We start from the raw sequence: 16507 nt of genomic DNA, 5'->3' as shown, positions 1-16507 counted from the left end.
GCCTAAACCTGCACTATACCTGTTTTGAGAGCTGTTTCCTATGTCATGTGTATTCAATAAAGATTTGATGAGGGCCTTCCGTGCACAGGACATCCAGTGTCATCTCTAACAAGACCATAATAAGCTCCATGAGGAACAGAGCCTCCTAGGAGACAACGCCTATCTCTGGAGGCCAGATGCACAATAGCTAAGAATGTGCAGCTTGGAGTCAAACTTGCCCAGAGGTGAATCCCAGAGTCACGTGGCCCTGACTAGATTACGTGACCTCTCAAGTCTTTTTCCTGTAAATGGAATGACAGCCACTCTCTCATGGAGATGCTGTTAGGATCCAATCACATAAAGTATGAGGATTGTCTGTCTCCTCATTCCCAATTCTCTGTCCGGTTTCTAACTGTTTTTTGTACCTGTTCTTACCTGCTCTTATCCTCTTTAGGAAGAGGGGGAACAGAGGACTCCAGCTGAGTCATTGCCATGGAGATGGAGTTCAATCAACACTCCCTGAATGCCTGAATACCCACCTGCCCATGGGAGTGAGTGTCCCTTCCCATGATATTTTGAATTAACATCCCCTTTTCCCTAGTGTCACCCCAATACTTCCCCTGTAAAGAATTGGAACTTGCTCAGAACTAACTACAGTGCTAACCCATCCCCACCACCAAAAGCTCAATTTAATTTTTTCCTCCAATTTTTATTAATTTATTTTTGTTCCAGATATTTCTCCTTTTTTCCCCCAGACCCCCTCCTCCCCATCCCACCCTCCCCCATCCCCCTATCATTGTTGTCTATGTTCACTGGTTACACATACATGCATATAAGTTCTTTGGTTCATCTCATCCATCCTCCCCACCCTCCTACTCTGAGGTTTGTCAGTCTGAACCATACTCCTTTCTATGTCTCTGGGTCTATTTCATTCATCAGCCCACCTTGTTCATTATATTCCACAAATAAGTGAGATCATGTGGTATTTGTCTTTCTCTGCTTGGCTTATTTCACTTAGCATAATACTCTCGAGGTCCCTCCATGTTGTCTCAAAGGATAAGAGATCTTTCTTCCTTACGGCTGCATAATGTCCCATTGTATATATGTACCACAGTTTTTTTATCCATTCATTTATTGATGGACACTTGGGCTGTTTCCAGATCTTAGTAATTGTAAATGGTGCTGCTATGAACATAGGGGGTACATATATTCTTTCTGATTGGTGTTTCAGGCTTCTTAGGATATGTTCCTAGAAGTGGATCACTGGGTCAAATGGCAGTTCAGTTTTTAATTTTTTGAGGAAACACCATACTGTTTTCCATAGTGGCTGCACCAGTCTGCATTCCCACCAGCAGTGTACTAGAGTCCCCTTTTCTCCACACCCTCACCAGCACTTGTTGTTTGATGATTTGTTGATGGCAGCCAACTGAACCACACCTATCAGGGCCTTAAGATTTTCGTTTTTGTTTTTGATTTTTTAAGATTAACAATATAGTATAAGGGATATGTTCTATAGAAAAAAAAATGTAGAGTGGGGGTTTTAAATACAGTGGTCAGAAAAGTACTCACTGAGAAGGTAACATCTGAGTAATGATCTGAGAGTGGAGTGGACCATGTGGACATCTCGGGGGAGCTTCACAGGCAGCAGGAGCACACCTGGCATGTTCACCGACTAGTGAGGAGGCCAGTGTGCTGACGCCAGGGAGCCAGGGAGAGAGAGGAGGAGGAGGCACGGCTGGAGGGGCTGAGTGCAGGGGGCCTGGTGGGTCACTCCACGACTTTAGTTTTCACTCTGTGTGATGCTGGAGTGTTTTGAATCAAGCAGCAGCATGACCTGAGATCCATCACTCTAAGCAGAATGGAGGGGCCTACACTGGATAGGGAAGACCAGTCAGAAGGCCACGGCAACAATCCAAGTCATGGTTTGGCCAGGTGGTAAAAAAATGGGAAATGGATCTAAGAGAATTTTGTAGTTCTAGTATGTAATATATATTAAAAATAAAAAAAATTAAATGGATTTTTAAAAGAAATATGAATCCTACATTTTCTTTCTCGAACTCAATAAGCCATCTTGCTCACCCCTGGGATAGAGGCAACCCTTTCTTTTGGAAACCACTCTTTAACGATGACTGGTTGGTTGATTTGTCCCAGCTGACTCAAACTTCTGCCCAACTTTTTGTCTTGACACTCTGCTCACTTCCTCTTTCTCTTCGTCTTGCCAGGCTTAGATACCAAAACAAGTTTCCTCCACAGACTGAGCAGATATCCCCACACAGAGGTTGTTGACTGAAGTAGGAATTCCCTCCTTGAGAAAGCTGTAGTCACCTTATCAACTGCACCCAACCTCTGAGGCCAACAGTTGGGAAATAGGCTTGCTAGACCCCGATGTTACTGTGGAGTTCAATAAAGCACAACTCTGGGGAGAGACAGGCCATTTGCTAAAGCAGCACCTCTGAGGAAGGTGAAGGTGGGCTCCAGCTCCCCACAGGTCTGCAGACAAACAGGGGGTCTGCACAGTTTGTTCCCTTTGCCCTGAAACAGGCTCAGGGGATTGTAAAAGGGCCACACTGAGAAAAGCCAGAGGGATTTTGTGTCCCCAAGACATAGTTCCTGGAGATCCTAGAAGATGACATCCTTGGGGAAAGTCCCCTTGTCCCTTAGCAGAACTCAAGATGTGTTTCTCAGACCTGGTCAACTCTAAAGCTACCACCACCACCCTGGGCAGGAAATCAGAAGTTCATGGAAGGCAGATACTCGTTGAATCCAGGTTCCGTGGGTTGAAAAGAGGCTGACACAGATATCTGCGGTGCTCTCTTAGACTGTTAGAGCTTGAAAGAATTTAGAGGATTCTTCACCCACCCACAAGGTGGCATTTTACAGTCACAGAAACTAACGCCAAAACTTTCCCAAAGCCGACTTATGACTATTAGAAAAACAAACAAAAAAACATGAGTAGAATCTAGGTCTTCTGATTCTCAACCTAGTGTTATTTTATAATAAACAAAAGCAATCCAACACCAAAACCTTTAGAGACCTCAGATGTTCCTACCAACCTCTCTAATCTACTAGGAGCTCTGGAGGTTCCCTTGGAGCAAAATGGTCTCCTGGTATTAAAGACAGCCTAGAGAGTTTCAATAGAGTTCTTATGATTCACGAGGGTCGAAGATGGGAAATTATGAAAACCAAGAAATTCAAGAAAGCATGGGCTTAGGAAAGCCTGAAACAGCCCAAAGGTGGACTACATACTTCATATTTTCTTGGTCCAATTAATACAATATGAGACAAATTTTCAGTTTTCAAAGGGGTAGACAAGCAAAAGGATCCTTAAAATTTATGAATATGATCATTTAAAAAAACTAGTCATGAATCATTAACAACCTCTTGGGCTACCAACTATTTTACAAGCAAAAACATTGATAAAAGAACGTACCTCTCCCAACCCTCTCTGACAGGCAGAAGGCAAATATGATATTGGTTAAAATGTAGTAAGGGAATAATCAATAAAACTTGACTTTGGCCCTGGCTGGTCTGGCTCATTGGTTAGAGCATTAGCCCACAGACCAAAGGGCTGCAGGTTTGATTCCCGGTCACGGGCATGTACCTGCGTTGCATGTTCATCTCTGGCCAATCAATGTGTCTCTCTCACATCAATGTTTCTCTCTCACACTCCCCTACCCTCCCTTCCACTCTATCTGAAAATCAATGGGCCTGGCTGATGTGGCTCAGTGGCTGAACGTGACCAATGTACCAAGAGGTTGATAGTTCGATTCCCATCAGGGTACGTGCCCAGGTTGCGAACTCTATCCCCAGCAGGGGGCATGCAGGAGGCGGCCAATCAATGTTGAAGTTTCCTATCAATGTTTCTATCTCTGTCTCTCCCTCTCCCTTTCTCTCTCTCTAAAATCAATAAAAACATATTTTAAAAATAAATAAAATTTAAAAATTAAAATCAATGGAAAAATATACTTGAGTGAGGATTAACAACAAAAAGTTGACTTTGGGTTGTGGGTACATAATACAATATACAGATCATGTATCATAGAAATGTACACTTGAAATCTGTATAATCTTACTAACCAATGTCACCTCAATAAATTTAATTTTTAAATAATAATAAAATTAAAATATTGGATTATTTATTATATATGTTATATAATAATATTGTTATTGTATTAATTTTGTTATATAAAACTAATCTGTACAATAAAAAATCTTGGGTTATCTATAAAATGAAAGGTTATTATCATCCAGGGCAGGAATCGGGTCCCAAATCATGGCTATTAGTTCAAACCCTCTTCTGGAACCTGGAGTTAACTGACCGACTTGCTACCTGGAGAGCCCATTAGAGCTCATCTGCAAATGCACCCTCCATGGCCACTTGTGTGCGGAAGACTACCACACAAACCACGTGAGGAGCACGCCCTCCCACAGCGGCTGAGAGGAGAGGGACAGGGTGGAGTCAAAACACCAAGGCATCCAGTCCAACCTCTCCATTTGCAAAGAGGAACCTGAGGCCACAGCGGTTAATCTGACTTCTGAAGGGTTGACTAATGCACAACATAAGCCACGTCTGCTCTATACCCACAGCACACACTGATAACCAGTCATTGCATTTTCCCCCATCCTCGGCTGCAAGAATCAAAATGTTGCTGACACAATGCTCCTGCCACCCCTCCACCAACTGGTCAGAACGAATATGTGAGAGAGAAGCCATCTTGCAACTCTGGACTTGCACATGGTCATAAAACAATCTCTGGAGTACCTGCTCCAGTGTAAGCCTGACTCGGAAGAGAGTGACTAGTCTACCAGTCAAACTAGTTCACTGCTCCTGCCAAGCCTGGGGTGAACAAACATAAGCCTCTGTAGTGTGACCATGTGTCCAGGTTACCTGGGACAGTCCTGGGTTCACACCTGTTTCCCTAGCTTAATAGCACACCTCATCATTCTCAAAAGTCATCCCAGTTTGGATAAAAATGATATGTACATCCAAATTCTATGTAAGTCCCAATCATCTACAAAACATTTATAAGGCCCTGGCTGGTTTGGCTCAGAGGTTAGAGCATCAGCCCACGAACCAAAAAGTCATGGGTTCAATTCTGGTCAAGGGCATGTACCTCAGTTGTGGTTCGGTCCCCAGGCCTAGTTGGGTAGTGCAAGAGGAAACCAACCAATGTGTCTCTCTCACATCAATGTTTCTCTCTCTCTCTCTCCCCTTCCTTCTCTCCCTCCCACTCTATCTGAAGATAAATGGAAGAATGTCCTCAGGTGAGAATTAAAATATATATATATATATTAGTGTTTATTTGTTTATTTTTTTTAGTACCTGACATTTCAGAACAAATAAAAAACTCTGAACAGTCACCAGTAGTTTTCTCATACAAAGGGACTTACGAATATTACCAACACCAGCTGATCTTTGAAAGGGCCTCAGGGACCACTACTCCTTCAAGCTCTTCTCTATACTGAGCTTCGTTTGATATGGGATGTTCTCTGGGGAAGACAAAAAAGGAGAGCCATAGCTTCCACAAGTGTGAAACCACAGGGCTATCAGCTCTCCATAGCTCCTGCCTACATTTAAACTAGTTCATGTTATGCTTTAGTCCATAAAAGTTCACATTGTATTGTTGAAAGTGAAATCTTTGTAAAGATTCAGTCCTGTTTCTGGCACAAACAACTGTGCCTTTTTGAGTTTATATTTACTCTCTGTTTAGAGGAAAAGAGGAAGTTACAGTTAAAAAAGTTTTTTAAAGTTTCAGTCAGTCCAGGGCTAGACTGTGTGCTGCCACCGGGCTTGCCCCAGAGCAGCCGACTGCTTCTTTCAGAGAAGCGTAAATTCCGCTCATTTGGAGAAGTCACTGGTCCAGACAGCGTAGATAGCGGCTCTGTGCTCAACAGAAAGACACTGCTATCATCGTGCATAAAGTCTGAAATTTTACCTGGTTACACAGACTGAAGACTAGAAAAAAATATATCAAGATGTCAAGAGTCATCCTCTCTGACTACAGAGACTTCAGATGGTTTGGACTGTTTTTCTTTCTGTTTATCTAGCTTTCTGATTCTTCTGTAATAAGCCTATATGTTAATGACCAAGAAAAAAAAACCAAGTTACCAACTGACACCTGGTTCAGCAGCCTGGGGAGGGGGAGAGGCTAACAGGATAAGCCGGGCACAAGTCTGGGAGGAGCAGAGGCCTTGACTCTCACAGACCTGGGCTGGCCCAGAGCTCCGAGGAGCGCAGGGTCCAGCTCACCAGTGGCTCCCATAAACTACAGCAGGCACCCGTGAGTCCTCTGGCTGCACTGCCCTTTCAACTGTGAAAAGTATAGCCTTGTGGTTAGAGCCCCACCTATGCAATCAAGACTGCCAGGGTAGGTGGACACCTTGAGAGATCACGTACTGGGTGTGTGACCTTGAACAAGTCAATTAGCCTCTCTATTACTGTTTTCTCACCTATAAAATAGGAATCACACTACAGTGGCTGTGAGGATTAAGAGAGATGATTCACAGCAAGGGCCCAGCATACAATAAGATCAAGATAAATGTAAGCCATTCTTAGGTCTCTGCCATGAAACACCAGCCCTCAAAGTGCACTCCCCAAACCACGTGACTGGATCCCCAAACAACTAGAGAACGGTCCGAAGAATGAAGCCTTTCTTTCTCCTTCTTCTCTGCTGAAGGCAGGCCTGAGCACAGTGTCTGCTGTAAGCCCCGTGCTCTGGGGAGCCGTGGAGGATGAGGGCAGCCCAATAAAATCACCAACAGGTCCCAAGGCCCCACACTGTGGGCCAGAAATCCTGCTTTCAAAGTTATAGGATTTCTAGATTCTTACTACTGCCACAGCTGCCAGCCACCGCCTTTGGCAAGGAGATGAGTGACTCAAGTGTGAACTAGGACTTGGCAAGGGGACACCAAACCAGAAGGCCTCCAGGCAGGAAGCTCCAAAACGGGCCACCTGCTGAAACAGGCCGTCTACAGGCAACCCTGAAGATGGAGGTGGCATTCCGCTGTCACCAGCAAATTCAGATAAGAATACGGAGTGAACATTTCAAAGGTCCAAGAGAATTTTCCATTCTGGCTTCAAAACTTTGACACCGTTTTAGGAGGTCCAAACCGAAGACATGACTTCACCCTTAAAATCACTGCAGTGTCTTAATTATGTGACATAAACAGCAGCCCCCAAAAGGTCAACAGCAAATCAAACTACAGAGTTTTATGGCTATCTTGAGCCAAAATGCATTACATTTGTAGGTAACAGAATTTTCTTTCCCAAACTTAAAATTACCTCATTTTTTTAAAATCAAAGATATAAGTACACCTCCTAATGTCCATTTGGAGAAAATAACTACATGACTAGATTCATTACATAGATGAGTGTGTTCTATGCTACATAAGGTGACCAACTCATCCTGGTTTACTTTAGCACCAACAGTCCCATATCCTGCGAAAAACCTCAGTCCTTGGCAAACCAGGATGGTTGGCCCCCACTGCTGCAAGGAAAATGATGTGTGTTGTGTGAAGAGGGAAACAGAAGAGACACAGTTACAAATGTAGAACTGCTAAATGCCAAGTTTGTAGCAATAGCTTCCTTCTCATAGTAAAAAAAAAAAAAAAAAACACGCACACACAACAAACTGAAAACCACACTTGCCTCTCCCTCCCCCTCCCCCCTTTTTTTCTTCTCAAGAGTGAAGAAAGGCGTTTTCCTCCTCTTCTCTGACTGGGATGTGGGTGCAGGACTGACGGTTGAAGACCCTGCACTCAGCTTCAGAAAGACAGGAAATGTCATCTTCTTTCATTCCTACTTCAGGCACATTTAAAGACAAACCAAGACTTGTGATCTGGGTTATCAAGAGCAAGAATGTGTCCTCAAGCTAAAAATCCACAGCCTTGGCAAAAATAAAGAGTCATCACACAAATAGAGCATTAAACAGATGAGGGAAGAATTAAGAAATGATTGTTTTACAAATTGCTGAACGGAGAGCTAGGCAGTCAGTCTTCTACAAACTGTAAGGCAGGGATTACAAGCAGCTGGCTCCCTACCCACAGTGATGGAGCAAATCTCATGTAGGAGGGGTTTAAGCAAGGGGTTTTTAAGTCTCTGGTGAGGTTAAGAACCCGCTTCTAAGAATTTAGAGTTTCAAACAGAAAGGTTAGACTATATAAGGCAAGAAAGACCACACACTTCCTGGACCTAAAGCCACACAGAAACCATGGTTACCCACCACTCCACTCCACCCCACTCAGAATACCTCCTCAGCCAGGCTTCCTCTGGCTTTGCCCCCAAAATAGGCTGGCAAGTTAAAGGTGATCTTGAATCATAGAACTCCAATCTTTTTATACATCAGGCAATGGAAGCAAATGAAGGTTACACAACTCTTTCTTTCTCTCCATAGTAATACTACTTTGTTGGGAGAAGGGAGGTAGGTATTCAGAAATGTTTTAAAAGAAAAACATCTTTGAAAATCCTACTCTTTGAGTCCTAAAGAATAAATAACTTTCTTTCTTGTAAGACCAAGTAATATACTTTTCGCTAGTGTTATACTGATTTAGAAGAAGATGCCTTCTTGCAACCCTTTCAACACATCCAATGACAAGACAGAGGTGTCTTAACCTCTAGCAGAAAGCACAAGAGCCTGGAAGGCAGAAGACGGGGGCTAGTCTTCACCCAACAGGCCAAGAGCTGTGGTCCTTGAGGAAGACAGGCTTCACTTCTCCAGATCTCAGTTTCTTCATTTATTTATTTTTTGTTTTGGTTTTGGTACATGCCCTTAGTGGGAACCAAACCCAGGACTCTCTGGTCCGCAGGCCGACGCTCCAACCACTGAGCCAAACCAGCCAGGGCTCAGTTTCTTCATTTAAAAGGTGAAGGATTTGGGCTAAGATGGTCTTTAGGGTCCCTTACAATTCTATGTGAATTCTTTTGTGTATGTGATAATAACAACAATGAGTATTAGAAGTATTTTTTTGTACTGTGAAGAGTTAGTAATAACAGACAAATTCAGTAAGTAACATATACTGGCAAAGATGACAAGACCAAGTCAGACTAAAACTGGAAGATTTAAAACAAGCAAATGTCTAACAGTTGTCGAAGTATGTGACCAAAAACGGTGGGGGAAATCCTAATATCAACTTACAAACACTTTTAAATGCTCTGGAACCAATGGGAACAAGTAGATTCATCACAAATACCAGCTGCTCCTCCTGCTAAATTTAACAATATTGTGAATTTTAATTCAGTGATCCCTTTCCTACCACGGGGGTGGAGAGAGGTCTGAAAATACTTAAGGAGAGCAAACCAAAGCTATGACTCTAAAAGGCAGGGGAGCAAATCATTGTGGTGATTGACTGTATTTGAGTCGCAGGATGGTCTGGCTGGATACTAACTGGGGATCGCCAGGCACCATATGCAACTCACTCAAGACGTCCGAGATATCTGAAACCAAGGACAGGCATGTTTGACCACGTGTATCAAAGTCAGGATTGCCTCTGGGACTACCAGGACCCCAAAACAGTGTTCATTAACTATCCATGAATAAAGAGTGAGACAGGGTGGGGCGGGAAGCAACCTGTTTCTTTTTTTCGTGGAAAGACCTGCAGAGTTTTGTCAGGTAACTTTGGCTGGATGCCCATGAGTGTCAATGTCCTAAGAGTAGCAGAGTCTGCTAAGGTCAGATATTTCCATTCCACAGACCTACAGCAAGGGCTGTCAACCGATTCAGCAAAGAACCTCACCTTTCCAAACCAGAACTCTAGAGCTGCCCTGTGTGGTGTCTCAGCAAGAAAAGCAACAAAGCTGATGGACACAAGCAGAGGGTAGGGAGCCCACCTCCTGTGAGTGGAGCCCCTGGCTGGACTTCACCTCCCTGGGGAGATCGGCCAGAGCCCAGAGCACCATCTCCAAGGGTCCCCATCGCGCACCACACATACACAGCCTCTGGGCTACTAAAGAGGAAGTCAGGATGTCATGTCAAACGGATAAAGACAGCCAACCATGCAAGAGCTGCGGTCTGGGCCGGTCTCCGGCTTGGCTGGGGAAGGGTCCCAGGCTGCGATTCTTTCTCCTCCTCCATCCAACGTTCTCCTTCCAGCGGCGCGGACGCCTGCCCTCGGCCGGCACCAGCTGGGAGCCCACACTGCGCAGCACACCAGGAGCCAGAGAAGCACCTCGAATCTCCCATCCCCCTGCCCACCCCGGGTCCAGAGACAACACACACGCGCACACAACCACACTGCAGCTCCCCGGCTGCGCCTGGCGCCCCCAGCCCCTTCCCCAACCCGAGCGCAGTTCCGACGGCCCAGGGCGGGAACTGCGCAGGAGAGAACCGCAGCCCCAGCTTTCGGAGCCGCCGGCGGCCGCACACACTCCTCCCCTTCGCCGCGAGTAAACAGCGCCGCGCCGCGCCCCCATCCCCCCGCCGGCTCCGCGCCCCGCGCCGTCCCGCCCGCCGCGCCGCCGCCCCCTACCTGGTCGGTGAGTTTGAGCACTGCCATTCTTCCGCTGCTTGGCGCTCACACACATGCAGGTCCCGGTCCGCAGATGTCACACCAGGAGCCGGGGAAGCGGAAGGGATTGCCAGGGGAAGGGAGAAAATCTGGCTCCCGAATTTGACAGCCCTCCCCCTGCTCCTCCTCCGCCGCCGCCTCCTGCGCCGCGAGGCTGACACTGGCTAGTGGGGCTTGCAGTCGAGCCCGCCCGCCTTTATACAGGAAGTACCGGCTGCTGCCAGCCGGGCCGCCACTGACATCACCGCGCGGCTCGCTCGCGGCCGCCGCCTGGGCCAACGCTGCCTCCTGCCGCCCGCAGCCGCGCCTCGCAGCCGCTGCCCGGTGCCCGCCCGCCCGCCCGCCCGCCTGCCCGGCGCCGCCGCGGGCCCGACTGCCGCTGGCTTGTCCTACCTGCTCACTGCACGGGCCGAGCTGGACCGGCCAGGGCCGCCCCCTGTCCTCCCGCCCCAGAGGGTGACCGGTTAGAGACGCCCCCAAGGCTGTTTGTGATCCTACCTAGCCCCATCTCACCACACACACCCGCGGACACACCCCGAGGGGGCAAGAAAGACTACCACGGGCATGCCACCAACTTGAGCCTGGGAGACTGGGTCATACCCTTTCCCCTCAACCTCTCCCCCTAGATCTGCAATGACATGGCCCGGCCTCCACATGATCCCACGCGGGTCAGAGACCATAATTCTGATGCTCTCTTTGTTTAGTGCGGGGAGGCCCTACGCACGCTGTAATTCTTTAGTGTTTCTTAAACACTTGAGGGATAGGAAATGGGGACTCTGACCCTTTCACCTGATTCTCCATCTACCTCCCTGCTAGACACACACAGACCCCATCATTAATTCGAACTCTGGGTTTTGTTTTAGGGAAGGTAGGGGTAGAGCAGAGTCACTGGAAAAGAAAAGAGGTCCCAAATTACTGCATTAATGGGGCTTTTGAGTGTTTCCACCTGTTCTGATTTACCCATTTGTACAAAATCCCGTTACCATGCTCTTCAACAGATAGAAGACTCAGCTGTCAAACAGCACAGGATACAAATACAATGGTACTATTCATAATCATAGTAGGTGTTGATGCTTCTGGAATTTGATGCAAACATTTATTTTCACCAACTATCTACTCGGTGCCTACCTTGTACCAGACACTGGGATGGAAGGAGGGAGTATAAGCAGGCAAGATAGCTGCTTAGGAGTCTTTTAGGAGGTGTCCGACATAAACGACATAGTCGGGACTAAGGACGGTAATCACAAACTGAGATCAGGGATCACAGGTGAGAAAATGCTTGTGAAGGAATCCATGACAAAGGAATCAGACCAGACTGGTGGGTGAGGGCAGGCTCCCCTGAGAAAGTGTCAAGAGTTGAGATCCTGGAGGAGAAGAGTTAAATAGCAAGCAGACGGGGTACTGCTCCCAGGCACCCCATGTGCCCCAGGAAGGACATAGAGCAAACCTGCAGTCCAGTGGCATGGAACAGCAAACCAGAGCTAGAGTTCCTTCCTTCTCTACTGAAATGAAATTCCTGGATAATGTTACCTATGCAAATTTCAAAAAACCAGCATATGTCCTAATTGTATAATAAAGGAAAAATAAAATCAAAGTAATTTATAATTAATGTGCATTTCAATACGTAAATGCTATAGCACAACTCTATTAGGAGACCAAATAAATAGTAAGATGCTTGAACCTTATGTAGAACCATTGTGCATTAGAGAACTACAAATGCAGACCAATATAAATGTGTTGTATTAGCAACTCAAATATCAACATTGGTGTCATAGGTGACATGTCTTTGTGAAAGGCTGGAACTTGGTCAAGTTCCAAACAAAATAAAGGGCAAAGGATTGGGCTAAATTTATTGACGTGGGTGCATTTACCAGAAAGTCTGGATTTAACGTGTTAGCTCAAGTGTTAAAAGTGACTCCGGCAGTTTTCTTAGTTGGTTAAATGAAACTCTGACTCAGTGGTTGTCTATATTCAATGAGATCAAGATGACAGAATGTTCCTGGTATGATATAGAGAAAGAAATCCAAAAGCCCATAGAGATGAGACTGTTGGAGTTATTTTTATCATATGCAATCGGTATACCCAACCTCAAATGACTACCCCTAGAGACCCAGATGATGGTCTCTGCACTAAGGCATTGAAAAAGACATTAGTAAGGGGAGTACCAGAAAAGCTCTATAGCAGCTGGATATGGTGGTGGGAGATGCTTTCATTGAGATATCTCCCTGATTTCTATGATAATGGGGTCCTGGGATGGCAATGACCAAGTGGCAGCATTTTTTGGCAGGGACAATATGGGCATGTTTACTACAAGGGCAGCACAAAGTAGTACTCAAAGATCTTGACCTGTAGGGGTATTTGGCAATGTCCTAGGTGGCCCTAGGAATGAAATAAATGGGCAGACTTTGGAAATAGCCCCTTGATCTTTAGCTAAAACTGTAGTTCTTCTGCCTGAAACCTGACTTGGGCCATCAAAATGAAAAGTCATTCTTCTTATCCATTTTCCATACCTCAGCCAGTTCTCAAACACAATCCCTTTATTAAAAGACAAGCTGGTCCCCTTAAGAAAGAACCTTGCAGTATTGCCATAAATATGCACTACAAATCTTCATCCAAGCCTTTCCCAAAGGAAGTAAATGATGTCATTTACTAGGGTGACCATGCACTGGAAAAAGGAAATACATACCCAGATATTTCAGGGATTACTAGATATTGTTTCTGAATTAATGCTAATTTCCAAGGATCCAAAATATCACTGGGTCCTTGAATCAAAGTAGAGAGTTAGGTAGTCAGGTGATAAATGTCATTTTCACCCAAGTATAAATCACCGTGAATCCAGTAGGTTTGTAGACCCACTCTATGGTTATTGCCTCAGTTCCTGAATGTGTAATTAGGATAGACATACTCAATAACTGGCAGAATCCCCATTAGTTCTCTGACCCTCAGAATAGAGGCTGTTGTGGTGGGAAGGGCCAAATGGAAGCTTCTTGGAATTCCTCTCGCTACCAGGATGAAAAACCAAAAGCAACAGTACATCCCTAGAGAGATGTAGATATTAGCACCACCATAAAAGATGTGGATGGCACAGGAGTGAAGTTACTGTCACTTCCCCCATGTAACTCACCTATTTGGCCTATGCAGAGGCAGGTGGAGCTTAGAGAATAACTATGACTTGCTGTAAACTTAATCAGATGATCAAGCAATTCAACTGCAGTTCTATAAATGCTAACTTTACTGCAGCAAATCAACACATTCCTAGGTACCTGGTACACATCTGTGCATATGGAAATGCTTTTTTATCTATTCCAATCTGCACATAAAGCTGTTTTATATGGCAAAGTACATCTTTACAGTTTTGTCTATGGGATGTAAATTCTCCTGCTTTCTGCCATAATCTAGTCTGCAGAGATCTTGATCACTTTATTAAAGACAGCAAGTTGAGCCCTGGCCAGTTTGGCTCAGCAGTTGGAGAGTCAGCCTGCGGACCAGAGAGTCCCAGGTTCGGTTCCCTAAGCAAGAAGGAAATACTGTAGATGCCTTAATAAGACACGTGGGAACTAACAGGTGGGATATTACCCCCAAGAAAATTCACCACCTTAGTGAAGTTTCTGGAGGTCCACTGATCCAGAAGACATCAGGATATCTCTCCAAAGTCAAACACAAATTGCTGCACCTTGTACCACCTACCACTAAAAATGAGACACAATCCTTGTTGGGCCTCTTTGGATTTTGGAAGCAATATATAGCACATCTGAGTGTGTTGCTCTGACCCATCTACCCAGTAACCCATAAGGCTGGCATTTTTTATCAGTAATAATAAGAGAGAGAGAGAAAGGAAGGAAGGAAGGAAGAAAGAAAAGAAAAGAAAAGAAAAGAAAAGAAAAGAAAAGAAAAGAAAAGAAAAGAAAAGAAAAGAAAAAGAGACTCAGTAACAAGACCTTATGATCCAGAGAAATCCAACGACACTTGAAGTGCCAGTGGCAAAGAGGGACAGTATATAGAGCCTCTGGCAAACTCTAGAAGAAGAGTCACAATGCAGTCTTCCTTAGTTTAGAGTGAAACCATGCCCTGTGCTGAAGATAACAGTTCTCCATCAGAGAAACTGTACCTAGCTTGCTACTGAATTTGAACAATTAACCATGAGACCTCAAGTGACTACACACCCGCAGCTGCCTATTGTGAACTGGATGTCATCTGACCCACCAACCCATGAGATTGGCCATGCACAAGAGCAGCCCCTCATCAAATAGAAATGGTGTGTAAGACACTGGACCGGAGCAGATCCAGGATCTGGGAAAGAAGAGGATTGGAAGGTTGATGACAAGGAGGTCTGGGGAAGAGCTATTTGGATGCACTTCTCCAAATGGGCACAAAAACCTCGTGTGTATCTGTAAAATGGGTTAAGCTCTAGGATAAGATCATTACAAACAGGTTTTTTACTTACATGAATAACCAGTGGGACGCTTAAAATCCATGTTGCGAGATTTGTGGCATTGCTGATCTCCACCCAATAAGTACTTGAAACATCCCCACTTTTTGTGGCAACCAAATACACCCCTCAGATTTCAAAAATATTCTCTAAGGTGCAATCCTGAAAACAACTGTACTATAGAGATAATAGCCTATGATTTTAATAAATCCACCCAATTTACCATACCACATTTCACCGTGGTTATTTTATTTACTTGATTTGTACTTTTTAAATTGTTATAAGTATAAATACATGAATGCATGTCTATACATGTGTGTATATTAATATGCATACATATATGTCTAAGTGTATATTAACATATAAATATACGAGTATATATCACTGCAGTGGACGCTGTGGTGTGCCACCCAGTTCTCACCTTCAGGACCAAAGTTCTTATTCCCCCAACTGCTGTCAATGCTGCTGCTGACAGCTTTAAGTTGCATCATCCCCCAGGAGTTGCCCTCAGTCGAAAGTAATAGTCTCATCTAAGGTTACAACCCCTCCCTGGGAGCTGTTCACCAACGAGTGCAAGGGTACAAAGGCCAGGACCCCTTGTCTCAATACAGGGCGTCTCTAATGGACGTCTGAGCTCCAGAGCTCCCCCTGGGATCAGCTGAGTCCTATGAGGCAACTGCATCACACGTGGACTTCTCCCTCTGTCTGTCCTGCATCCTTCATTCCCCAAGGTGGTGTTCCTAAAATCATGCTCCAACAAATCTCAGCACCCGAACCTGCATCTCATAGACTGTTTCCTGAGGAACCCAACCCAATATAATCATATATTTTGACTTTACACTGGTAGTTTAGAGAGTTAATCCCCTGTCTGTAAATAAATCAGAATCACCGTCCTGGCGAAGGTAAAAACCACTGCAGAGCTGTGAAAAATGATTGCTGAAGGAGGTTAAATTTTGAATGAGGTTACCTTACTATCTCAGCATGGAGACTTTTCTATTTTGAAGTCATTGTGGCGTTTGACTGAACGGGTAAGCTACAGGAGGTCCAGGGGTGTCAGGGCTATCGGGTGATCCTTGCAAAACAGAACCAAGGGCCTAGCAACCTAGACTAAGGAGATTAGAAAACATGGTCAATGTAATTTTCATAAATTTTCATCTGAGTACTATTTATTTCTGCACACACCATGCTTCTTGAATTCTAAACAGCTATAGAGTTCCAGTTTGTAGCAATGGTTTAATAGCACCTTTTCAGAGTGAAGAAGATGAAATATTTCCACCCCATTAAATGATCCATACTAAACAAATCAACACATATAAAGCACTTACAACAGCACCTGATACAAAGTCAGTGCAAGATGAATGTTAGCTATTATATCTATTGTATTAAAATGTGAAAAGATGACATCTTAGAATTGAAGAAAGATGATGGGTTTTTCCCCCCAAATAAATAGTATAAAGTTATTTCTAGTGTTGATTTGCTCAAGGTTATGTTCTTTAGAACAGGGAATGCCTTTCTTAGCTCTTGATCTTTACTGTCTTTGACCTTCTAACACAAGTAGAATCAGTGGCATTCAGTTAAGTACTTCATTGTGTATTT

The 16507-nt window shown here is 44.7% G+C and overlaps 1 protein-coding gene across 1 annotated transcript in view; it reads right to left on the bottom strand.

Moving 5' to 3' along the window:
• ANKRD44 (ankyrin repeat domain 44) overlaps positions 1–10669 on the bottom strand; it is a 306969-nt gene extending 296300 nt beyond the window's left edge. Inside the window, exon 1 of the mRNA XM_036254347.1 lies at positions 10444–10669. Within this exon, the coding sequence (XP_036110240.1) occupies positions 10444–10470 (27 nt within the window). The 5' untranslated portion in view covers positions 10471–10669. The remainder of the gene's footprint in view (positions 1–10443) is intronic.
• Between the last annotated feature and the right edge of the window lie 5838 nt (positions 10670–16507).

This window comes from Molossus molossus, unplaced genomic scaffold (genome assembly GCF_014108415.1).
Source record: "Molossus molossus isolate mMolMol1 unplaced genomic scaffold, mMolMol1.p scaffold_m16_p_11, whole genome shotgun sequence".
Lineage (NCBI taxonomy): Eukaryota > Metazoa > Chordata > Mammalia > Chiroptera > Molossidae > Molossus > Molossus molossus.
Note: the sequence above shows the minus strand (reverse complement) of the source record. Positions and strands in the feature narration are given on the sequence as shown.